The following is a 25,071-nucleotide window of genomic DNA, read 5'->3' on the forward strand; positions in this document are numbered from 1 at the left end:
CTTCCTGAGCCTCTGGATTAGTCCTCAGAGAGCTAGACACCACCTCAGCAGCTCCATTGCTGTTTCCTTGAGGGACTGCAGTGGATTAGCTACAGGTACTAGGGTCTGCCTAATTAACTCCAAGAGGAACCCTACAAGAGATAGCTATATCCCCCTTCTGGAGTTTTCTGACTAAGGAAAATATTCATTCAACAGCAAAAAATCATTAAGAATTTTATCACGTCTATATACTGTGGTTCACAGACACATATTGCATTCTTGTGGTTGCAGCTGTATGATTTAAGGAGATTTTATTCTTTAACTCACTTGATGTATTAGAAATAATAGTATTTTAAGCATCTCTGAAGCATAAGCACTCAGATTCATGAATTCATATCATAACTATGAATATTTGACGAATGAAGAAGTTACCTTACTCTTCCTGGTATTATTTATGACTTGGGCATTCTTCCTAAACAACCAGATATCCTTGACATTGTGCAAAATGAAACCCTCACATCCTAATTGTTTTTCACAATAGTCTGAAAATACCAAGCCCCTGCCAAACTCATAGATTCTTACTGAATGAAAATATTAGCAAAGCTTGTGATGTATATCAGTGGCTCTGGATCCAATTCCAGCACTGCTCCCCACCCTCCCACTCCCAAAAAATAGTTTTTTCCTGTATTTCACTTACTTTTATGCAGGAGTAGCATCTGTTTTTCATGTTTTTGTTTCACCTCACTCCCTAACAAGTTATTATCTAATCTGACACCACTTGCATGTAAGTGCCCTAGCTAACCGTCCAATACTTACTGCCCTTCCTAGCATATTGTATATTAAGTTCAGCACCCAGTCCCTTAGGTTATCATCCAGTACAACTTTTTTAATGCTGTTTTGAAAGACAGGTCTACATTTGCCTATAATGTGATATTATTTTGTCTGGTGATGCTGTAGATGGTTATTAGTTGACTCCTGTCTTTATTGCACTCATAAACAGCAGTTTTGTTATACTGGGGCTCTGTGGCTTTACTTTTGTTAACTTGTCCTTGACTCCCCACAGTTTCTTTTCTATGCATCCTCTCTGTTAGGATTCTTATGTATTTGTGGTTAAAAGAACATTTTCTTAGACACAAAACTGTATCATCAACCAAAACAGAAGAGCCCTTCTCGTGATGTGTCTTCCTCTTCCTGATGCTAAGATAAGACCACATTTCCAACTGGGTCTGGCAGTCAGTGTTCCTGGGATAAATTAAATGAGCACAGTTGATTGAGGTGTAGCTGGACTGGATCACTGCCTTCCCATTATGCCAAAAGATGAAAGCAGTGTACAAATAGAGGCTTAGTCTAGAAAATATTCAAAGCAGATGGCTCATTCTTTCAGTGAAGGCACAGCACTGATTAACCAGACTTCATTGAAAGATAGTCAACTCTGTTTTTTCCTAAATTTCAGGACTGGAATCACAAACTTAGTCTGAGGTGCTTGGCAAGCTTAGAATGGCCTTCAGCAGCCTTCCCTGAGACTATGAAATAAGTTACTCAGAGTTTGCTTTTGGCACTTCTGAATATCAAATGGAAACATCTGAAATTTGGTCATATAGTCATTTTGTTGTTTGTCAGTATGTTAAAATCTAGCATTCATATTGTTATAATCTTTAGGAACTGAATCAGGATGTTTAACACTGTATTCCACATTTTAACAAGTTGAAACCATATTTTGCATACTCCTTTACCATTTACACCTGGGTCTTCAGTTTCAAGTAGAAGAATTCAATTAATATATGTGGTTTAAACCTTTTAATTATTTTGGTTTAAAACTGATTGTAGTGAGAAATAAAATTAATTCACAAATATTTCCTGGGCATATTCTGTGTACCTATGATGTACCAGGTTCATGGGCAGTAAATAAATGTTTCAAGACCATTAAACAAACACTACACAACAGATTTTCTACAACGAGGGAAATGTTACAAATTACAGTGGGAAACCCCAGATTCCCACAAAAGACTCAGTTGTTCACAGGTAATATGATACTTGAGCTGACACTCAGAGAAACAAAGGACATTTGCCAGACAGATATGACTTTATACGGGACATGGACAGCATTGCAAAGGCATAGAAGCATAAGCTGTATAATACATTAGTGTCATCTCTACAAGAGTTCACTGTAAATAGTTCTGTGGGTCTGCAGTCATTATCTTTTGCTACACAGCACATTATATCAAAACATGGCAACCTGAGAGAACACTAAACATTTATTTGTTTACAGATTTTGTTTTATTTTGTAAACGTGAACATTTTGCCTACATGTATACATTGTGTCTGCCTTGAGCCCAAGGAGGGCAGAAGATGTCAGATCCCATTGGAATTACAGACAGTTGTGAGGCTCTATAGGGGTGTTGGAACCCAAAGCCACGTTCTCTTGAAAAGCACTAAGTATTCTTAACCACTGAGACATCTCTCCAGCCCCCGTAAACATGTATTATCTTTGTTTTATGGAATACTACTTCTTACTTGGGATCTCATGGGTGGAGGCAAGATATCACTGGGGACTGCATTTATCCACAACCTTGCCTTGGGCTGGAGCATTCTGTTGGCACCCACAGTTAATGCTGGGCTTATATAGGAACCTTTGGTTCTTCCTCTTTTTTACTTCTGTGGCTTTGTGACTTGGCCTAATGTTAGTGACCTAAAAGACAAGAGCAGACAAACCTATGTTGCCTTTTATGATCTAGTATCAAAACTTATCATCTCCTCTACCATGCTTGTCTTAGAAGGGAGTCACTAAGACGGTTCCACATTTAATGGAACAGAAGGACTTAGGCATCACTGATGGAAACACAAATGACAAGCATACAAACTTATTTTTAAATCACAACAGTGTGCCAGAAAGAGGAATAAGCTCCAAACTGATACAGCCATTAGCAACAGGTTGCTAGCAAAAACTTTATCATGGGGCTGGGGAAATGGCTCAGTGGTTAGAGTGCTTGCCATTCAAGTATGAAGACCACATTTTGGATTCATAGAAGCTAACATAAATACTGGAAGGGATGGTGGCCTTCTTTTAATTCCAGCCCCAGAGAACAGAAACAAAAATCGTCAGAAGAAACTGGCAAGCCAGACTAGCCATATCAGCAAGCTCTGGATTTGAGAGACCCCGCCCTTTGAATAAGGTGAAAGAATGATCCAAGGATGGTTCTGAACAGCAGCATCAGCTCAAACTTCACATGGACATTAATGCATGTGGGTTTGCACACATAACCCACAGTTGCATTTACACATGTGCCAAAACATGCTTATACACATGCACAACCATATATGAAAAAAGAAAAAAAAAAGACCTTAGCATGTCATTGTGGTCTGAATAAGAAAGACAGGAAAAGCAATTAAAGGCATCCTGCATTGCCCTGAAGAGTGATGGGAAGTTTTATCAATGGTAGCATTTGCATTGCCAAGAAGCTTTGGTCCTTCCAAAAAAAAAAAATGTCCAGATCATTTTGAGGGTTTCATATTTACAAGAGAGCACTATCTAAAAGCCCATTCGTAGTTCAGAAAATGCACTTGTCCATAGGAACTTTTCAGATAAAAACAACAAGACAAAGCCTGCATATTCTGCATTTGGTTAGGGAGAGAAATGTCAGGTGTTAAGTTCCTGGTATAGCAACTTAGCTTCAGTCTTTTCAAGTTGAGTCTCCACTCAGGTCTTGAACTCAGAAAGTAGATGGCCTACATGACTACGATTATTTCTCCCATCGCTGTGTTCTATGTCAAAGCAAGCACAGACTCTAGAGCATTTAGATCTCATGAATGTTTTAGAAGAACATTTGAATGGGGATCTAGAACCTATTTTCCAATATTTAACTCAGGTTATACCAACCAGTATCAAGGCATTTATGCTGGAAGCTTTCTGGAGCTAATGTTAATATAACATAATTCTCCACTGATTTTATATATGTGCAATTTAAAACATCCAGTTTTTCTTTTTATATTTTTTGTTATTTAAAGTAAATTTTAAATTTAAATGTATTGTGACCACATTCTTCTCTCCCCCAAGCTTGTCTAGATCCTACCCCCTGCCACTTATCCAACTTAAGTTCTTACTCAAAAACCAAATGAAAACTCAATCAAACAACAAAACCAAGGAAATGAAAGAAAAAAAAACCACACCCAAGGGGAGGGGACCAATGTGGAGTCCAGTATATGTTGGTCAACTACTCCTGAACATAAGGCCTGTCCTGGATTGGTTGATATACTCTATTGGAGAAAGCTGAATTTCCCTCTCCCAGCAGGTATAATTGACAGTTCAGTTAACCTTTACCCTTGTGGCTAGGTTTTCATTCATTCATTCATCTTTTAAAATGTAACAAAATAAAATATAATAAAATAAAACAAAAGGTATTACATGGAAGTTGGACAAGGCAAACCAACAGAAGAAAAAGAACCCAAAAGAAGGCATAATAATTCCACTCCTTCACACGCCGGGCCATCCCATTAAAAACTCTAAACTGGACCTGGTGCAGGCCCGTGGAGGCCCTGTGCATGCTGTTTCTGTCTCTGTGTTCAGGTGAGCTTTGTTCATGTGTATTTTGAGGGCTTTAGTTTTTTTAGTGTCCTCGATCCCCTCTAGACCTTAAACTCTTTCTGCCTCCTCTCCTGTACTCTATGGGGAAAGATTTGATGGAGACATCCCATTTAGGGCTAAGTATTCCAAGGTTTCTTACTCTCTCCATGATGTATGGTTGTGGATCTCTGTATTTGTTCTCGTCTGACCACCATGTCTGCTTTGTGTCAATACCATACTGTTTTTATTTCTATAGCTCTGCAGTACAACTTGAAATCTAGGGTGGTGGTACCCCCAGCAGTTCTTTTATTATTCAAGATATTATTATTCAAAATTCAAGAATTTCTGTGTTTCCATATAAAGCTAAAAATTGCCCTTTCAAGGTCTTTGAAGAATTATGTTGGAATTTTGATGGGGTTGTGTTGAATCTGTAGACTACTTTTGGTAAGATGTTCATTTTTGCTATATTAATCCTTCCGATCAATGAGCGGGGGAGATTTTCCCATCTTCTGTTCTTCAGTTTCTCTCTCCAGTGACCTGATGAAGTTTTACTTTGCAGTTATTACTGTTCTTTTTGACTTTTAAACTATATCATGATTTTATTTATCAGTAAGAATTGTACTTCAGTCGTTTCTTTTTATCCCTATTACCAAATCTAAATTCTCATGTAGTCAGTACTATTGTCGATAACAGTAATACTTGTTATAGATTTTTAAAATGTAAGTAGTTATTAACTAATCAATGAGAAATTATAAGACTTCTTCTCCAATGTTAGTGTCTCTATTTTCTGATAATTGGTCTGTTGTTAGAATTTGCAATTTTTTGATTTTTTTTCTTATGTGTATGGGTATTTTGCCTACATGTGTATTTGTGCACCACAAACCCACAGAGGCCAGAAGAATCTCAGATTCGCTAAGATTAGAGTCATAGATGCTAGTAAACTGCTGTGTTGGTGCTTGGAATCAAAACAGGGGCCTCTGGAAGGGCAGCCGGGACTCTTAGCCACCACCAACCTGTCTCTCCAGCCTATGAATTTACAAATATTTTCTGAAGATGTAAATAATAAATGTTTTATCCTTTGCAAATCCCATACTATCTACTAGAATATTTTGCTTACCTGTCATAGTGTTGAAAGCAGCCATAGACAATACATAAGCAAATGAGTATGGCTATGAATTAATAAGACTTGATAGACTCTACAATTGTTTTTTTTATATATAATTCCTGTGTAGTACAAAATATTCTTCAGATTTTTCTTTTAACCATTTGAAAATGTAAAAACTACTTAGACTTGGTGGTACAAGCCTATAATCCCAGCACTTGCAAAGCTCAGGCAGGGGAGTCATGAGTTTGAGGTCAACCTAAGCTACATAGGAAGGAAGGCCCTGTTTTCAAAAGAGAAAAATATATATAGCAGCCTTAGCTCAGGGCCATACAGAAGCAGACAGCAGTGCTAGATCTGGTCCAGAAACTGTAATTTTCCAGCTCCTGGTTTCCTCTGTTCCTTCTCCAGTCCTTAGTGCGGCTGAGCACTGAAGCGTCTTTTATGTGTACTAGTATCGTCCCAGAACAGCCATAAACATTTCCATCGTGGACAATGAGCCCTAGCTGATAATTATTGTAGATGCTAACCAAGTGTCTCTACCAGAGTTGTAGGCTCTTCGCTAGTGTATGGTAGATTCTAGAATCAGGCCAGTCCCTCTGTCTCCAGAGCCTGAACTTGTCTTCACCACAGCCTTACAGTGCTTCGCTGTTCTGCACTCTCTCACAGACTACCTAAGACTTTGTAGCATATAATGTGACAGAGGGCACCTATACACACATTGTTCTCTCTCTTTCCCTCTCTCCCTGTCTCCCTCCTGTCTCTGTCCCTCTTTTTTTCTCTCTCTCTTCCTTGAACTCCACCCACCCACTCACCCACCCCACCCCCCACATGCCAGAAGGCAGCCTCTGAAACTGGATACCCAGTAATTAGTGTATGATGTCATTAACCAAGGGTCTGCCTGCTTTTGGCCACTGTGTTTAAATAACCATTTCTAGCCACAGCCACATCGTCCGTGCTGCTTTATTTCACTGATCCTAAAATAAATGGAGAGTACTTTGCTAGGCATAGCACACCTAGATTTCCATCGCCGAGGAGTCTGAGGCAGATTCAAGACCACCCTAGACAACATAGTGAGACTCTGGAGAGATAGACAGGCAGACACACACTACCACTGTTTGTGTTAAACAGGCTGTGAGTTGCTGAAATCCACATTAGCTGTTGCCATAGAAGTGTCCAAAGTAAATGCACCTCTGCTTTGTCTGTTTTGTTTGTTTTGTGACAGGGTATTTTTATGTAGACCAGGCTGGTCTCAAACTCTTGGCAGGCTCAGCTCCCTGACTGCTGGGATTACAGGTGTGAATGACCACACCCAGCTCACCACAGCTCTGTATTAAATTCATAGGTTACAAAGCATCATCTAAGTTAATTTAATTTTAGGACAACTAACAAAATGTCATAAGTATAGTAATTAGACTTAGAGCAGACAAGGTTAAACAGCCAAGCAAACAGCTATGCTTTCCTAGAGTTACAAGTTGTCATGGCTCCAAAACATTGCCAGGGCACAGCAGAAGCGCCTGTTCTAAGAAGCCCGGCCTCAGCTGGCCAGACTGTGTTTCCCATGCTGGCACTGGGTGTGCATCTTTAGTAACATGTGAGCCTAGTGCTTGGTTATGCTTCACAGAGCTGTATGATTGTTAAGATAGCCTGTTAAAAAAAACCAGAGGAGGTTGAAACCATTCATGTGTACCACTGAATTTTGAACTGAAGATGTTTGAGGAGAACCCATCTCCTTAGAATAGCTTTGCAATATCTTTGAAATGATGCATATTTGTAGTGTGTAATTGGGTTACTAGCTGATATATGTGGGATGTGTAAATGGTTTATTAGCTAGATATGTGACAGAAGCCTATCAGGCCCAGTGCTTGGTGAAATGGACAAGGTAGAGAGGCTTGATCCTCTTGATCCTGTGAATGGCCCGAGCACAGTCTGATGTCCTGTCAGCCATAGAATCTCTTAAAGAGTATAGCTGTTGAAGCCCACAAGGCACCCTAGGATAAAGATACTCTTGGAACTGCCAGAATAGCTTAGAGGCTAATGGCTGTCGCTGTCAAGCCTGAGGACCTGAGTTCAATGTCTGGGACTGACACATTCCCAACCCAAAACACACAATAGATGGGTGGATGCGTGAGTGGGTGGGTGGGTGGGTGAGTGAGTGGGTGGGTGGGTGGATAGACAGACAGACAGTTGAGACAGCCCAACTAAGTTTAGTAGTTATTGTCTGAAGTCTCAGTACTTGGGAGGTAGAAATAAGAGGATCTAAGAGTTCAATGCCGTCTTTCAGCTACCTAGTTAATTCAAAGGTAGCTTAAACTGTGTGAGACTCTATCTTGAAGAAGAGCAGGAGTCCCTCAGAGTTATGGTACACATATGTGAGCTTTAAGCGTGTAGACTGCAAGGCACCCAGCTAGTTGCTGCTGAGCACACGAGTTACTTTTACTCTTGCTGTGATAAATACCTTGACAGCAACAGAAGGAAGATTCACAGTGCAGAGTCAGTTCGCTATAGAGAGACGCTGGTGTAGAAGCTGGGAGCCACTTCACACTTGACATCTGCACTCAGGAAGCAGTGTGTAACATGAGGGCCGGCTTGTTGGAGTTTCTGTCCCACCCAGTACCCCACAGCTGGCAAGTCCCAAAGAAAATCAGAGTCTACATTAGGTTATAAACTGATTGGCCCATTAGCTCAGTCTTCTTATTAACTGATTCTTACATCTTACAGTAACCCATAATTCTTGTTTGTGTTAGCCATATGGCTTGGTACCTTTTCCAGCTGTCAGCTCACATGTTGCTTCTTCAGTGGTCTGGGCAGGAGTGGCAGAGGGAGCTTCCTGCTTCCCAGAATTCTCCTGTTCTCATTGCATCACCTCTACTCCCTGTCTGGTTTTCCCACCCATACTTCCTGCCTGGCCAATCAGCGTTTATTTAAAATATGATTGACAGATTACAGACAATTCTCGCGCACCAGCAGTGAATAAGGCATGGAGGTTGATGCTTAGCTAACTTTCTCCTCTTTTTGCAGGCTAGGACATGAGCCTAGGGATTAGTGCTGCCCGTCCTAAATGCGGGACTTCTCACCTCAGTTAACTTAACAAGATAACCCTTGCAGACTTGACCAAAAGCTAGCCTATCCAGATCATCCTGATAAGGACTGAGTGATGCTCTGATCTTTGTTTACAAATATGTCATTAAGAGTCATTGTATTGCTCTTTTCCTTTAGCAGAATAACAGCAGTCTTAGTAATGTCAGATAGGAGTTCCATCGCGTGGAGTAGGTCTAAATCCAATTATATCTCATGGAGTGGACCTTAAACCAAATCAGAAAGTAGCAGGTTACTCCCAAAACATTTGTGCCACTATTGCTGCACCCTGTCTTGCAGGCAGGCCACTGTTGTAGGTCTCAGGGTTTGTGGCTGGGTGGCGCTGATGATAACTTTGCTCTCCCAGTAATATACAAAGTACCATGAATGCTAGTTAGTAGAGGTAAAGCTTCTAGTTGGGCTTCATTACCCCGTGTTCAATAGATCTTTACTGTTGTGTTGTGAGGAGTAACCAATAGCCTGTGATATTGGGGGGGGGGTCTTATTGGACCCCTTTGGCAAATGACTCAGCAAGATATAATCCATTCTTGGCTTTGGAGTTTTTACTTGGTGGCATAAGATATCTAGTTAGGGCATTGTGTCCCCCTTTAAATGGTAGCTCCACTTAAATTCTTTTCATATGATGTGTATTTCTATTTTAGGAAGTTCATTTTTTTTAAGTTTGCTTTTTTTTTTTTAAAGCAAGTCACTTTACAGCTATGCCAGGTGCTTACTTACTCATTGTTAGATGGTGTTTCGTATGCTTCAAGGTGGACTGTAATATGAGGGGCCAGCTTGTTGGGGTTTCTGTCCCACCCGGTACCCCACAGCCAGCAAACCCCAAAGAAAATCACACACAGGACTCCATAAGGTTATAAACTGATTGGCCCATTTGGTCAGGCTACTTATTAGTTCTTATAACTTATGTTACCCCATTATCCTTATCTACGTTAGCCACACGGCTCAGTACCTTTCTCAGCTGGGCAGCTTACATCTTTCCTCTCCGGTGGTCTGGGCAGAACTACGGAGGGAGCTTCCTTCTTCCTAGAATACTCCCAGTCTCTTTGCTCCACCTCTACTTCCTGTCTGGCTTTCTTGCCTATACTGCCTGCCTGGCCAATCAGCGTTTTATTAAAATATGATTGACAGAATACAGATAATTCTCCCGCACCAGTGGACACACCCCAATTCTGGTTCCCTGAACTCTTTCCTGTGGCCTCGTTCACCCTGTCTTTTCATTTGCTACTCTTCTGTTGTATTCCTCAGGAACTGTGAGCTCTTACAGGTTCTAGAGTTTGCTTTCCCTCTAATCTGTTTATTGTATTTTGAGAGGAAACCTCCGCCCTCCACTCATCAGAGTTGATCTCCAGCCATCACTGAGTATGCCTGTGTGTGGAGCAGAAAGAACTAAGTTGTTGGCTTTTCTGTCAAGGTTGGACCCTGTGCCCAGCAAGGACACTAGTCAGAAATCAGACTCCTTGCTTCCGAGGTCACTTCACAATTTGGAGGATTTCTGGTATTTACTCTTCCTTTGTAATCATTTTTTTCTCAGGAATAAGCATCGAGGACAAGTAACAGAGATGCCCATGTCTTTAAGAGTTGTGTTGTCCTGTGCAATGTCGAAGTTTTGAAAGAGATTTTTGGTGACTACATAGAGATGGTATTCTTTGGGTTTTTTTTTGAGACAGGGTTTCTCTGTGTAGCCCTGGCTGTCCTAGAACTTGCTCTGTAGACCAGGCTGGTCTCAAACTAATAGAGATCTGTCTGCCTCTGCCTCACCAGTGCTGGGGTTAAATGTGCCCCCACCATCTGCTTAGAGATGTTACTCTTTTTGCTTTTTTAATAAATTAATTAATTAATTTTTATCTCCTGACCACAGGTTTTTTTTTCTCCCTTCTCTCCTCCCAGTTCCATCCTCCAACCTCCCTTCTGCCCCCACCTACTCCTCCGTTTCTATTCAGAAAAGGACGGGCCTTCCTGAATACCAACAAAACATGGCATATCAAGTTGCAGTAAGATTAAGCATATCCCCTTGTATTAAGGCTGGGCAAAGCAACCTCATATGAGGAATAGGGTCCCAAAAGCCAGCAAAATAGTCAAGGAGAGCCCCTGTTCCAACTATTAGGAGTCCCACAAGAAGACCAAGCCGCACAACTGTAACATAGATGCAGAAGGCCTAGGCCAGTTCCATGAAGGCTTCCTGTTTGTTGGTTCAGTCTCTAACCTTTGAGCCCCGGTTATTTGATGTTATTCTTAAATGAAAGAATTTGGTACTGAAATTGGTCTTTCCGATTCTTATTTTTCCCAAATCTTTTTTTCTTCCCTAAACCTAGATTGCTCCCAAAGAAAAGGCAACACATGATTATGGCTAATCTGTAAGATTTGTTCATGGCATATACAATTTTCAGGGGAAAAAAAAAAGCTGTTTTTGAAATAGATATAAATGCATATATCGAGGTAGCCAAGACCCCTCTTCTCAGACACTGGGGACAGAGTGGAGAACAGTCTGGGGAAACAGGCAGCACCTCTGGACTGGCAGTGGGGGCAGGATTCTCAGGGCTTCCCGGGGTCCCTTGTGTCTCAGTGACAACTCAGAACAGTAAGAGGAAAGCGCTAGGGAGATGCTCATGTCCTCCCAAATGTGCAGCATTCTCTTGGCTACATGTAGCCTGAAAATACTAGATCAGGACCATTTTGCTCTGATTTTTCCCTCCTGTGTTACCCTGACACCCCTTGCTAATCCAAGTATTCATATTAAGAGTCTTAAATGCCAAACCACAGATGTATCCTATCGGTCGCCATTCTTTTCTTGGTTATTTCTGATTTTAGCATTGGCATTTCGGGTTTCTGTATGTAACTTGTCTTTACCTTAATAGACACCATTTCTGATCTTTAGACAAAGCCACAGATGCATTTATATAATCCATATATTCCTGATGTAAAAACTCCTTTCCTCATACCTGCACCCTCTTAGCCAAGTTCACTAGAGGCTTCAGGCAGAGGTTGAAGCTTTCAGAGACCAACGCCTGTCTGTGAGCAGCAACAGTAGACTTCTGAATGTCTGTATGGTCTGTGTTTTTCTTGATGGCTGGAATTGAAGCAGTAATGTGACTAAAGGCAGATTGTCCCTTTCTCCAGGATTCAGTGCATATATGTGTACAGTACACCACACATACACATACACGCATGCACGCACACTCACCACTAACTTGGCCTGAAATAGCTGCTCACATAAAAATCTTCAGAGATTGGCTTGTGTTTACAGGCCTTTGACAGGTATGTTATCCAATCTCATAATACATAGGGAACCATGCCATGGGAAAGAACCAGTGACTATGTTCTTTGTGACCTAGTTTCACACTCTCCATTGTTCTAAGCTTTGCTTATTGAGTTATTGTGATGGTCAGGAGGTGCTGTTGTTTACCTGAGGCATAGACTTGCAAATCCCATCTAATACAGATGCAGTAGTGTATTAGGAAGGGAGGAAGCTGCAGAGGTGGCATGCTGGGTAAAGTGCATGCTGCACAAGTGCAACCTGCACAGTAATTGGGCACAGTGGCACCTGTCTCTAACGCCAGCTCTGTGGGCAGCAGGGACAAGTGAACAGAGGGTCTCAAGCACTTACCAGCCTGGCAGTCCGGTCCATCAGTAAGCTCTGGGTTTGGTGAGAGACCCTGTCTCCAAATGTAAAGTAGAAAACAATTTATGATTACATCCAGCATTGATCTCTGGCCTACACACACACAGGAGAAGGAGAAGAAGGAAATAGGAAGGAAGGAAAGAATGAAATGAAATGCTATAAGTCTTTGTGTTTGCCCAGCAGGCAACTGTCATGTTGCTACTTTTCAGACCCATCTGTCCAATGGGTATTTGTTAATAATGTCAGGAGTTACTAATGTCAACTAAAGCCATGGGATATTTGAGGAACAAAACCTCAGAGAATTAGAATTGAGTGTGGCCTATCAGTTCGGCACCTAAATGTGTGCACATGCATGCAGAAAAGACCCTCTTTCTGCCTTTGGCCTATGCCTGCCTCTACTTTACATACAGCCTCAGTCCTCACTTGCCTTTCTACTCAGAATCTGGCCCTCTTATCTTCTGTTTGCATAATTTTGTGCCTAGATTTGGGGTGGAGTTTTTTTGCCCCCTCATTTCTTATTCCTTAGTTTTAGCATTGGAACTTTGCTATTTGATAAGGAAGTTGTTCAGAGCATAAATACATGCTATTCTTTAACTCCTCTACTCTTTTTCAGCTAAAACACAGTAAATGGCTTATTATAGAAAGGTAAGCCTCAAGCCAAGGCTGAACCAAAGGTTTTCTCATCTTTTTTAGTTCTTCACAGCAAAAGAATTTTGGAACACTTCTACTCCTGATCTTCTGAGACTAGTAGGCTGTGTAGCTTTCTTGGGTTTTGGTTTGCTTGGAATTATTGTTATTATCATCACTGGTGATAATATTATTATTGTCATTATCTGTCTCATTTCTCATCCGATCATCCCTTTAGAGTGTGTTCTACACACACTTTTGCGTGGTGGTCTTTAATAGCTAACTTGTACCCTTAAATGGGGCATTTTCTTCACTTAATGCCACATTTATCATGTAGCCCTCATATGTGTATGTATATCGGCCCATTCCTTGGTAAATGACTATATTAAAATAAGTACTGTGATTCCTACAGCCTCAGCATGCCTTGTGAACACATATATAGACTATTGATGTGCTCGCCAGAGTTCCTTCCTTCACTAGTGGACAAATGCTGTCTTTTTCCCTGTCCTTCCCATACATTTAATTTATTATAACATGTAAGGTGTTATCACTTTAAGCTGTATGAAAGATAATAAGCAGAATGCAAGTAGCAGCTTTGCAATGAAGTTGCAAGATTGATTACCTTCTAAGCCCCATTTCCCATCTCCTTACAATGTTGAAGACAGAGTCAGGAAATAGGGAGTGCTGTGCTTTTTTTCTGAAGTGGTGATGCTTGGGGCAAATCTTGTAGCAGATTTGTGAACTATAACGCTAAGAGGAAATAATGATTTACCTTCAAAAATGATTTCCATACTTCTTATTTTAAAATATGTAATTTTTTGCAGTTTTTGTAGACAAGCTTACATTTTAATGGGTCATAGAGCCCTTTGTATCCGAGGTCTTCAGAGAAACTTTGTACTTTTAGAGCCAGGTATTTGTTACTCATAAGATTTCTAACTCCCAGGCATGGTGGTGCACACCTTTAATCCCAGCAGTTTGGAAGCAGAGACAGGTGGGTTTGAGGCCAGCCTGCTCTACGAACAGCCAGAACTACATAGTAAGACCCTGTCTCAAAATTAATTAATTAAGATTTCTAATACGTTTGTCCATCCTTTGAACCAGGGGACCCTGGATCTGAGCTCTTTCTTGTCCCAGTGTGTTCAATATCCTTCTCATCTCCCTTCTCTGCAGAGAGGATGACAAGGTCCCAGTGACTTTCTAGTCCAGAAACTTTATCATTGGGACAGGTGGTAGTAGTAGAGTGTCTCTTATTAATTAAACACATGGCAATACCAGGTCATTCCCAAAAGGACTGAGGGCAGAAAGGGCCCTGTGCAGCCAAAGCTAATAACCTAAGTCCTTGGTAAACATTCATAATAGGATAAACATTCTGGGAATTTCTCCCCTTTATCATAGTCAGCATCAAATTGAGACAAAGGGATTTATCTCATAATTTAAGAGTTCCTGGGAGATTTTTTTAAATTGTTGTGAATAGTAAATGTATGATGGTCACAGTGTGTAATTGTGTGAGAATCAACCAGATGCAGATGGAAAGTATTATGAAGTGAGGGCTGGGACTCAGGGCTCTGGGCTCTCTTACTTTAATTTCTGTTGTGTTAGCCTTTTTATTTTTATATTTTGAAATGTTAAAGTTTATTGACTTAACGTTAGATATAAGTGACTGTAGTTTCCTTTCAGCTAAGCTGAAGTACAGTCTAAACTTGCCGGCATATTCTTCTGTTCAATATATTTCTTGTAAAAATGTATAAAGTGAGGGTTATTCTAAACTTTCTTGTTTTTCTGTTTGTTAGGATTAGCTAAGGAATGACTACAACATCAATGTTTAGGGAATCCATTAATCATTTGTCTTGTGCTTCAGACGGCAAGGCACATTGTTTCAAAGGTTGCATCCCAGAGGATTAAAAATAAAAAGCTTGTTGGATTTCATAAACATATTTGAAGACTAAGTCAGACTAAATCTCTACCAAGGCAAGATGATTTATTTAGCAATCTAAGAGTTCTTGACATCAGTTACAAAACTAAAGGCTAAAACAAAGATGAATCTATGATATAGTTCAACTGTTATATTTACCCAAAAATTAATCACTCATCTCATAAGTTCTTTTAATAAACAGTAGAACTACATCATCATATATTCCCATTGGCTAGAATACAGCATACCACTCAGGAATTCACTAAGTGCTAAACTGAATTAATTTTTTCCTTTCATTAATTATGATTTGATAGTCAATATAAGTGATCAATTTAATAAAAATAGTACAGGGTCTACACATAATCTTCTGCTCTACCGGCCAGCTCCCAAAAAACCACACAGAGACAATTTATTAATTATAAATGATTAGTCAATAGCTTAGGCTTGTTACTAACTAGATCTTACAACCTATATTTTTAATCTACAATCTACCACATGGCTTGGTAACTTTCTTTAACAAGACAAGTTCATCTTCCCTTTCCTCGCACCTCCTGGCTCCTCTCTTCTTCATCCCAGCATTCTCTCCCTGTCCATGAGTCCCATCTAACTTCTTCCTGCCTAGCTGTTGGCCATTTAGCTCTTTATTAAACCAATGAAAGCAACATGTCTTCACAATGTACAGAAAGATTATTCCACAAGAATAGTTCTTCTGTATTTTTAAAGAACTCCTTCATAATTGAGCTGCTTTAAGTGAGAATGTAATATATAGCTCCACAACTTTGCAAAGAATTTAACACTCCATCCTTGACTTCTCTGATAACTACAGTATTGGCCAGGAGGATGGCTCAGAGGGAAGAAACGTAAAATTGGTGAATGTTATTTCCTTGCTTCCTTTGATTCTCAGAATTTAGCTCTCTGCTGGGCTTCTCTATTCCAGAATACCAGTGAGCCAGGAATATTCCTGGGATCTTAGTATTGTCAGTTAATTGTGGGACTTTCTTGATAAATTCTACACTGAAAGGTAGTGGACAGTAGTTCAACAAGGAATCACAACCACCCACTAATATATATGTGGTTAATATATTGTCTTAGTTAACGTTTCTATTGATGTGAAGAGATACCTTGACCACGAAAACTCTTATAAAGGAAAATCATTTAATGTCGGTGACTTGCATCATTATCATTATGGTGTAACATGGTTGCATGCAGGCAGACATGGTACTGAAGAAGTAGCTGAGTGTCCTACATCTTGACTTGCAGGCATCAGGAAGTGGTCTCTCTCATTGGGTGTAGCTTGAGCATAGGAGACCTCAAAGCTCATCCCCCCCACATACTTCCTCCAACAAGGTCCTACTACTCCAACAAGGCCACACTTCCTAATAGTGCCATTCCTTTTGGGAGCCATTTATTTTCAAACCACCATATACATGAACAGCTAACTCTTTCTCTGAAGATGTCAACAAGTTAAAAGAACACAGATTTTAGAGTCAATTCAAAAACTGTGAGCAGCAGCAGAAGACTCACAGTAGGTATAAAAGTAAGTTTCCAGGAAGACTAAGAGTGACTGACACATATATAGGAACTTTTAAGGGTGTTTGTTTGTTTGTTTGTTTGTTTGTTGGTGTGTGTGTGTACACAAGAACATCAGGTCCGCTGGAGTTGGAATTACGGGCAGTTGTGAGCTTCCAACATCAGTACTGGGAACCAAACTTCTGTCTTCTGAAAGAGCAGAAATGGTTCAGCAGATAAAGACACTTGCAGCCAAGCCTGCCGACCTGAGTTCAGTCAATCCCCAGGACCCACATGGTGGAAGGGGAGAACTAGCCTACTCAAGTTGTCCTCTGACCTTGTCATGTTATCAGGGTTATCATGTCACAAGCACACAAATAAGTAAACGTAATTTTAAAAACCATCTTCCAAACAATAGAATTTATTTTCCTGAGGACAAGTAATTTAAGTTATAGTAATACTCAGCACCTTTTCATCTGACCTTTATGATACGGACCTGGATAACTTCTCAGAGGATTGTAACCAGGTCTAACCCTGACTTAGGACAGCATGGAGCCTAGCTTAGTGGAGCTGACCTCCCAGCATTCAGGAAGCTGAAGAAGGAGGATCACAAGTTCTGCATCAAGTATCATAATGTATTGTAGTTGTATGTGGACAGATGACATTATTTGTGGGTCCCACATGGCATCCTTTTTCAACTTGCTTATAGTGAGAGTCCCTGTCTCAAGACAAAACAAGCCAAACATACAAATAACTCAAGAATAGAGTAAACATGCCCTCTTAGTTGACTGGATGCAGTAAAGTAGAGAGTGTGGTTTTTTTTTCTATCATGGTATTAAAATGTCAAATGACCTGTGTGTTTAGATCTCATAGGTAATGAACCATACACATGGAATATTGTAGAATCTTCCTTTACTCCATTCTGAAGAACACAAAAATGGTTTCTCAGTCTTTCAAAAAGCCCACTAGTTATTTAGCTAAGTGAAAATAAAGTTTAAACAAACACCTTCAAACCATTGTCCCCCTCTCCTAGTGCAATCAGAAGCTGGCCCCTGAGACCAGTTAGTTAGAGGACATTACAGCAAATGCTCTTACAAAGACACAGCTCTCAGCTAGTACAAAAAATTCTCTCCTTTCATAACTTATTTTCCTTAACATTTATAACTGTAGAACTGGGCCTGGTTATGTAGTCATTATCACAACTATTTCCAAAGCTGAGGCAGGAGGATCTCAAATTCAAGACCAGCTAGGACAGTGTAGCAAGACCCTTTCTCAAATTTTATATTAAAAATAAAGTTAAGAATATAGCTCAATGATAGGGCACTTGCCTAATATGTATGCCTCTCTGGGTTCAATTACCACCACCACTCATAGACACATCCTGTAAAATTTGATAAACATAGAATGGTGAAAACATTCATATTTGGATGTTACAAATATATCTTGAAAAGTCCATTTTTAACTTTTTCCCAATTTAATATATATAGGTATATACAAATAAGCATATATGTGTAGATATATACATATGTGTTTATGCACATACACACTGCATGCTTTTCTTTGGATGTGGACTCAAGAGGTGTGGGAAGTGGGGAAGATGTGAAAGCAGAAGGGAAGACCATTAGAAAGAGGGGAAGGTTAGGAGATCAACATCTATTACATATATATGTGACAATATCACAGACCTAGTGGTATAGGAGGCTGAGACAGGAGGATCACTGCAAGTTCAAGGCCAACCTAGGGCAACCTAATAAGGTACTGTCTCAAAACAGAATAAAGCAAGAGCTGAAGACATAGCTCAGTGGCTCTTGGCTAATGTGTGCAAGGCCATTGGTTCGATTCTCAGTACTGTGGTGACTGTGATGGGGGGGGTGAGGAAAAATCACAAAGGAACTGCATTATTTTGTATAACTGTATTCTACCTGTAATATGAGTTGGATAGAAAATATTCATTTATTTTTGAGACAGGGTCACACTGTTTCAAACTCACTGTCTTAGTTGGGGTTTCTATTGCTGCAGCACACCATAACCAAAAGCAATTTGGGAGAGAAAAAGTTTATTGGCTTACACTTTCACATCACTATTCATCATTGAAGGAAGTCAGGACAGAAACTCAAAAGGAGCAGGATCCTGATGGCAGGAACTGATGTAGAAACCATGGATGAGTGCTTGCTTACTGACTTGCTCCCATGACTTTGCTCAGCTTGCTTTCTTATAGAACCCAAGACCACCAGCCCAGGAATGGAACCACCCACAATGGGCTAGGTCCTCCTCCATCAATCACTAATTAAGAGAATGTCCTACTGCTTTATTCTATAGAGCTATTTTCTAAGTTGAGACTTCCTCCCTTCAGATAACTCTAGCCCCTGTCAAGTTGACATAAAAGTAACCAACGCACTCATGATCTTCCTCCCTCAGACTCGCGAGTGCTGGTATTAACAGGCATGTACCACCATGCCCAGCCTTTCTCAGTCTCTATTCTTTCTACAGTGAGTATGCATTAGAGGTCAGAAATGAAACACAATTCTTTTTGAGGTGTTGGTGTGGTTTGTGAAGAACTATCTGAATCTTTGCTTTCTAAACCTCTGCTTTGACTGGGACATCTTCTTCCTTCTCTGACTGGTTATCTTAATCTCCCTGTCATAGATGGGAAACGCTGGTGCAGAACTGTTACCAGGAGCCTGCTGACCAGGGGTCTCTTGGAAAGCCTGCGAGCCATACACAACAGCACTTTAGTGTTCAGTTATTACCTTTAAACAAGGTGTGTGTGTGTGTGTGTGTGTGTGTGTGTGTGTGTGTGTGTGAATAAATTAGAGTGATGCCAGACTGATTCACTCTCCTGTGATTGTCTAGCCAGGCCCACTATCTATAATATCTGTGACTGTCTAGCCAGGCCCACTATCTATAATATCTGTGATTGTCTAGCCAGGCCCACTATCTATAATATCTGTGATTGTCTAGCCAGGCCCACTATCTATAATATCTGTGACTGTCTAGCCAGGCCCACTATCTATAATATCTGTGACTGTCTAGCCAGGCCCACTATCTATAATATCTGTGATTGTCTAGCCAGGCCCACTATCTATAATATCTGTGATTGTCTAGCCAGGCCCACTATCTATAATATCTTAAACTTGAGGTAAAGATTTTTTTCTGTGAGATTCATGGAGAAGTTGGTGTCAATGTTCAAATGAATACCAGACCTTGTTTCTTTCTATTTGAAAATGATCTAGTTCCTTATTCATGGGATGTGATAGAGGTGTCTTGTTAATAGAAAAATGTCAGGCCAGTGGCATGCAACAGGTACAAATTTCTGCGTGTAAGCCCTGGGAAATCTGTCAAGGACCTGCAGCTCCTGTGGCTGACATTAGTTTCGTACTTGCTGTTCAAGCTGCATACTGAAATGCAAGACTTAGACTGAATCTTTCTGATCACCTTGGACTGTGACCCCACTGCCAATACCTGGCCAGAGTTTTGTCCCCAAAGCCGTCACATGGAACATGGAACAGAATCTATCATTCAGTATCATTCAGTTTTCCCAATGAATGTTGGGAAAACATTCCCAAAAGGAATCCAAGGAATAATTAACTCACCTGGGACAAAGGGAACCAGAAAGAAAAAAAATTTACAGGAAGTCTCTTAAGAAAAATGAAAAGCCAGTGTTACAAGTAAGGATTTCAAGCCTTGGCTGTAAGTCAGGTACTTGGTGTTGTGTAGAGATCTACCAGTCACTGTTTGCAGAGAAAGAATAGATAGGCTCTGAGAAATGAATGAAGGGAACTCGGCCAGAGTGAGACAGACTTAGTAATGAGTTATCTCATCACAGATCTCAGCCAAGAACAACATGCACCTTTTCCAGAGACTGAATTTTTCTTCCATTCTGGGAGGTAGAGGACTTACGTGAAATATGTTACCCAGACTTTCAGATGAGCAATTTTCACTAGCAGTCTTTTGAAATCTGCTCATAACAAAGTACACAGAGTGCTTGTGGGGTCACTGGAGGCTTTAGGCAGCAGGAACAACATCTCTGTAAAAACAAGCTAGTCTGGACTGGCAAAATGACTTGACATTAAAGATACCACCAAGCCTGAAGACCTGAGTTCAATCCCAGAACCCACATAGTGAAAGGAAATAATCGACTCCCACAAGTTGTCCTTTGTCCCCACACATGCCATGACAATCACATCCATATCAAAATAAATAGATAAAATGTAATGCATAATAGTCCTGTGTCCATCTAAAAGATTACAGTCATGTTGAGAAGAGCTTTGTTTTGGTTTGGGAAACATAAAGAATATTTAAACTTCTTATTTCAGATTAACCTTGACTTTCTTCCTTTTTTTTTTTTCAACCTCAGATCATCCAGCCCCTCTTAGAACTTGACCAAAATAGAAGCAAGTTAAAGTTGTATATTGGACACCTGACAGCCCTCTGCCATGACCGAGACCCCTTAATCCTTCGTGGACTCACTCCACCAGCTTCTTATAATGCAGATGATGACCAGGCAGCTTGGGAGAATGAGCTGCAGAAGATGACCCAGGAGCAGGTAGGTCCTGCTTAAGATGTGGCCCAAGCACATGTCCTGTCTGGATGGGTAGTATTTAGGGGTAAGGACATGGTTCCAGGTAGTGTGTGTGTGTGTGTGTGTGTGTGTGTGTGTGTGTGTGTGTGTGCATGTGTATACATTGCCATGTGAAGATGTGTGTATAGCAGGCGTGGGTATATGTACATGTACACATGTAGGACAGAGGTCACCCTTACATGTCATTTCTCAAGAGCCATCAACCTTTATCTTTTTTCAGTCAGTGTCTGTCACTGGCCTGAAGCTCAGTACTTTGGCTAGTATGGCTGATCTGTGAGCCCCCAGGGGTCCTCCTGCTCTCCCTTCCCAGTGCACACACCACCACACTCAGCCTTTTACATAGGGTTGGGGATCCTCAGACTTGTACAACAGCACTTTACCAACTGAGCCATCTCTTTAGGTCCCCAATGTCATTTCTTCTGGTTTATAATTTTTTATTTATTTTCAGGTCAACAGACAGTATGCATAACATTATTTTTGAAATATGTACTCAGTTAAACATGTATTACCCACCTTTTAAAATTTTTTTTGGTGAAGGTTGATTTCACCAAAGTTAGAATTTCAGGCTAATGTAGTACTCATGAATGTCCTCTTCCTCATGCTTGTGTTCTGCATACTTCTCAGTGGCCACCAGAGGGGTGGTCTTCATTGTAAATACATTCTGGATACCAACAGCTGGGAAGTGTGGCTAAGGAGACCAACCTATAGCCTGATTCTATATCAACCATTGGGAAGTGTGGCTAAGGGGACCAACCTATAGCCTGATTCTGTATCAACAGCTGGGAAGTGTGTCTGAGGAGACCTATAGCCTAATCTTCTGGGTCTCTCTTGGGAGAGTTGGAATCTAGTTAGCACAGCCTTCTACCCCAGGATCTGAGACACATTCAAACCTTTAAGCTGTCAAAGGAGCAGCTTGAAGCTAGGGCTGGAGGTAGGTACTACAAGGGGAGCTTGGGGGTTTATGGACCCCAAGATAGCAACAGCAGGTAAGCAGTAGATATGTGGTAGTCAAAGTCTTCAAAATGGACACCTCAGTTCTCACAGAACTAGGTCAAAGTGGGAGGAGTCATCCTCAGATTGGTCTTTCAAATTTATCTCAGTTCCACTTTGGACTCCTTTTTGGTCCCCTTCTCCAAACTAAAGCAATGTTAAATTAGTCCATTCCACAAAGCAATATTCTCCCTCCTTCAGTCAAAGCTTTGGTGAAGGAAGGGCTGGATGTGATGGGTTGGAAGGAAATAGCACACCTTCCTTGGAGAAGGAGGAGTCCCACAGACAAATAAGGGCCCAGAAGATTGACCTCAGCCAGGTTGGTCTCCACCCTCTCCTGGCTCCTCTCCGGTGATCACCCCATGGTTTTGTGGAGGAGGATGAAAGAAACATAAAATACTAATCCTGGCCATATTTTATTGTTATTGACAGTAATCGTTGTTGTATTACTGGAACTGTTAGGATCAGAGCCTGAACCCTGGAAACCTTAATGTGCCAGGCTTGGCTACCGATCCTCAATGAGCCAGTTAAACAGACGAATAGTGAAAAGCAAAAAAGGGAGCTTGATTTAGTTTGGCCATATTGAAAAGAACAGAGGTCCAAAGATATCCCTTTCCTTCAATCCATCTTTTGGATCTTTACATGAGAGTTAGGCTTAAATACAAGGCAAGAGGTACACAAAAGTAGTCCCAGCAAAGTATGCTTCTTCCTATCACTGTCAGAGCTATGTAAAATCTTTTTTCAGGAGGCAAGTTCTCTGATTGGCACCAAATTTCAGCCTTTTTTTTTTCTTGCAATATGAGATTTCTGGGGAAATTTCAGTTCCTTGGAGAACATTGTTTTCAATGGTGTGATAACCAAAGGAAAGGACATGAGTGTCTCTTTAGTATATATACATTCTTGAACTGGGGTTTTGACTCAGTGGTACAGGGTTTGCCCTGCAAGCAAGAAGCCTTGAGTTTAAATCCCCAGAATCCATATAAATGCTAGGTGGGTGTGGCAGCCCTCCGTAATCCCAGACTCAGAGAGCCAGTCGCAAGCTAGCTAACATGACTAGAATAAAGCAAAAAACTAGTGAGGAAGACTCCTAGTGTTGATCTCAGACCTCCACATGCATATTCATGCACTCACACCCATGCACACGCCTACATGAGTAAAAGAAGAAAAAGGAGTATCTTCATTCTTGCTAAAACAGATGGTTGTGCAATAGATCTCTGAACTTACTCCTAGATGAAATTTTGAATTCTTGCTTCTCCATCTTCTCTATCCCTATCCCGCCCAATAATGATCATTCTTTATCTAGGTTCAAGATTGTTAACCAGATAGTCCCAGCAGGTGTTTGTAGCCCTTAAGGAAATGCTGCCTGATTGAGAGCCACTTGTTCTGACCACAGAGGGCCGACCCAGAAAGTTAACCTGTTGTAGGGCTTCGTGTTGAAACCGTAACCACTGAAGAAAAGGCATGGGTCAAATTAGTGTCATAAATCTTCAACTGCCTTTACAAAGCATGACTTATTAGAACATACTGGTAAGGTTTTAGACTAAAGGACCATTAGAAAACTGACGTGGTGGTGCGTGCATGTAACCCAGCACCTGGGTGATGGAGACAGAAAGATCAGAAGTTCATGGTCACTCAAACTGTTTTCTCTTGAGACAGTGTTTGAATCTGTCTAGATTATAACAAAGCATGAAAAAGACCATTGGGTAGAATTAGCTTGAGTTAACCCTTGGTGATGGCCAGTGAGAAAGTAATTCTGTCCTATCAAAATGACCTGTGTTCTGACCTTTAGAATTTAAGGAAGCTCAAAGATAGGAGAATTAACACAGTTTCCAAGCTAGCCAGGGCTAGAGCAAGACTTTGTCTCAAAAAAAACGATACAATACAAAAATGGTCTTGTTTCTGTTTAAATCATCATTGTTTTCCTTCCTTCACACCTTCATGGCTGCCATTCCTTTCTTTCCCTCTGCTTTGTCAAGCCTGTTTCATCACTACTCGAGCAAGTTCATCACCACAAGTTCAGTTTACTTAGTTACCGCTTCTCTCTGTGACTCTGCAAGTTGTTATTTCCTAGGTAATCCACCCCTCGTTGTTGGGTTCAGTGTTCACTAGCACTTGCTGTGTCCTCAGCAGAACTGCCTTCTTAGGTACTCGGTCTGTTGTCAGTTTGCAAGGTAAATGAAGAAAATACACATAAGACAGATGGTATTTAAGGTTCCCAGTATCTTCTGATGCTGGTGCAAAGTTAGTACACATTTATGGCTCTTATGCAAAGCTTTCTTTATCAGAGACGTTAAGCGTCTTCTTTTGTAGATAGTTGTAGCCCTGTTTGTCATTCGTTTCTTTACAGACTGCATAAAAGACAGATTTTGAAAACAATTCAGTGCATACTCCTTCAGTTTTGAGGACTTATAAATAAGTAAAGGAAATTTGTGCTTCCCTAGACTAAAAAGGAGAACTGGGACTGTACTGGGAAGGCAGACGCAGGTGGGTCTCTGAGTTAGAAGCCAGTGTGGTCTACAGAGGGAGTTCCAGGACAGCCAGGGTTATACAGAAAGCCCGTCTTGAAAGAAAAAAAGAAAAAAAAAAACAGGAGAAGGAGAAGAAGAAAAGAAAGTGAGAGCTAAAAACATTCAAGTTTTGAGTTCAAGAATACTGAGACAAATTGTCCTCTTTATAAGATCTGTTAGAGCTGTAACTCTATAGAGAACAGCAGCTGGTGGAGGCCCACATGGTAGAGTGAGAGTCCCTTCTTAATGTACGTTAGAGGAAGAGGGTGAGGAAGGAGGTTGAAAGTTTTCCGGTTGCTGGGGTAACAGTCAGTAGTCAGTTAAGTGAGTGTCAGGTGGCCATAAACTAATTTCCTAGCTGGCCGTTACTAGGAGAGACAAAAATCTAGAGAAACCGAACTACTGTAGTTAGAGGACTGTCACAGTCCAGCCAAAGTGGGGAAACTATAAATAACGTAATCCTGTTAGCAAGAGTCACCTGAGAAACCAGAGGAAAACAAGGTATGTACCTTCGCATGCCCTCAAAGAAAAATATCATGAAAATTAAATTATGCCCTAGAATTTGATTCAGTAGAAAGACATGC

The 25,071-nt window shown here is 40.8% G+C and overlaps 1 protein-coding gene across 9 annotated transcripts in view; it reads left to right on the forward strand.

Moving 5' to 3' along the window:
- Positions 1-25,071, forward strand: part of Erc1 (ELKS/RAB6-interacting/CAST family member 1) — a 361,368-nt gene that overhangs the window by 310,132 nt on the left and 26,165 nt on the right. For 5 of the 9 annotated variants that reach the window (XM_087904324.1, XM_087904325.1, XM_087904322.1 and 2 more), the window contains one exon: positions 20,766-20,954. In XM_087904324.1, coding sequence (XP_087760450.1) covers positions 20,766-20,954 — 189 coding nt within the window. Of the gene's footprint in view, positions 1-20,765; positions 20,955-25,071 lie in introns of those variants that run through there. The other 4 variants (XM_087904327.1, XM_087904329.1, XM_087904326.1 and 1 more) reach the window with 1 other exon arrangement.

Source organism: Myodes glareolus, chromosome 3 (assembly GCF_982192425.1).
Source record: "Myodes glareolus chromosome 3, mMyoGla1.1, whole genome shotgun sequence".
NCBI lineage: Eukaryota > Metazoa > Chordata > Mammalia > Rodentia > Cricetidae > Myodes > Myodes glareolus.